Source organism: Echinops telfairi, unplaced genomic scaffold, assembly GCF_000313985.2.
Source record: "Echinops telfairi isolate 266 unplaced genomic scaffold, ASM31398v2 ScPeMD7_1;HRSCAF=3_0, whole genome shotgun sequence".
Taxonomy (NCBI): Eukaryota; Metazoa; Chordata; class Mammalia; order Afrosoricida; family Tenrecidae; genus Echinops; species Echinops telfairi.
Window position 1 is genome coordinate 67,752,840 of NW_022103896.1, and position 1,662 is coordinate 67,754,501.

Sequence of the window (1,662 nt, forward strand, 5' to 3'; positions counted from 1 at the left end):
AGATCTGCAAGGTCAGCAGTTCAAAACCACCAGCCAGCCCTGAACGATAAAGACGAGACTTTCTATTTCTGTAGAGAGCTACAGTGTCAGGAACTCTCCGAGTTCTAGTCTGCCCTCAGAGGGTCACTCTGAGTCAGAAGGGACCCCGCGTCAGGGAGTTTGCTTCTGAGAGTTGAGCGACCGGAGCAGCAGAAGCTGAGCGGTGACTGCTCAGTGGGTAGTGATGAAAATGTTCTGCAGATGGTGGAAATGTCCGCGCAACATTGTCCACACACTAAATAGCACTGCATTGGGCAATACATCAGTTAAAATGGTGTAAGTGTGACTTTGGGGTTATGTGCATTCTGCCACAATAAAAAATGTGAAATAACCCCACAGATTCACTTTCTTTTAGAATTAAGTTGGCAATTTTTGACCATCTTCTAAGAAGACCTGATCATGAGTTTTGCCATGTCTACATTAGTATTATAGTAATTTTCTGCTTCAATCGATTGTGAACAATACACAGAAAAAATGAAACCAAAAGAGTTAAATAGTGGAAATTGTAGGTTAACAGTGTTTTATTTTATCTATCTACTAACTACTTGTCTCATACTATTTTATTGTTTCAGAATTCATACCCTATAAAAGTGTGTATGATATTGGTTTTTTTATCAAGCATACTTGGATATTGCAAAGAAGTTTCCCAGATCTTCCAACAGGTACTCAGTGCATTCCACGTGTCCAAATGTTGTGCTGTGCAGAAGCAGAGACGACCTATTCATGTAGACATTGTCATGTGAAGAATGACCTCAGAGTCAGAGCGCACATTTTGATTAGTGTGTAAACTAGAAATATCACACGTAATCATCTTAGAACATAAGTGTCATATTATTTTAGGTAAAGTTAATGCACATCTGAAGCAGAAATGTTGCATTTTTACAAATTCCCAGTAGCTGTGTGCCTGACTAAAGTGTTAACTATGAACATTTTTGGGACATTTTCTCTCATTTCAATTTTAATATTTGGTTGACACAATAGTTAGATTTGAATTTGATCATTTTAATATAAATGTTTATCAAAGATCCACTTGGACCAAGAATGCAATTTGAAAGTATTTTCCTTTCAATTTATTTTGAAGCAATAAAGATTTCTGTTTGAAAAAAAAAATTCAAGTGATAATAAAATTTGGGAACTTTTAATAGCATAGGAGCCCTGCTGGCACAGTGAGTTATGCATTGGGCTGGTGACCTCAAGGGCAGTGGTTCAAACCCACCAGGCACTGCCTGGGAGAAAGGTGAGACTGCTGTCTCTCACAAAGATTTCAAAGTCACTGAAACCCAAAGACAAAATTTGACTCTGTTCTAGTCTGTAGTCACAATGAGTCCAAATCGTATCATAGTCGTTTCTTTCTGCTCTAGTTCTTAAATGGGCAAACCAAGTTCAGATGAGACCCGGGGTTTATGAAAATCATGCGGCAGTCTTCACTATGGTGGATAAGGGACATCCATTCTGTAGCTTTCATGGTGGTTTAAAGTGTTTTCTTCTTCAGGGCTTAATATAAGGAGAACTGGAAGCACATTGGGTTAAGTCTTGGGCTGCTTACTGCTGGGTCCATGGTTCAAACCCATCATGTGTCCCCTGAAGAGGAGCACAGCTGTCTGGCCCTCGATATTTAGTCTC

General features: G+C 39.3%; 1 protein-coding gene across 1 annotated transcript in view; it reads left to right on the forward strand.

Moving 5' to 3' along the window:
- TRPA1 (transient receptor potential cation channel subfamily A member 1) overlaps positions 1–1,662 on the forward strand; it is a 57,956-nt gene that overhangs the window by 42,214 nt on the left and 14,080 nt on the right. The window contains 1 exon segment of the mRNA XM_045290234.1: positions 612–701. Within this exon segment, the coding sequence (XP_045146169.1) occupies positions 612–701 (90 nt within the window).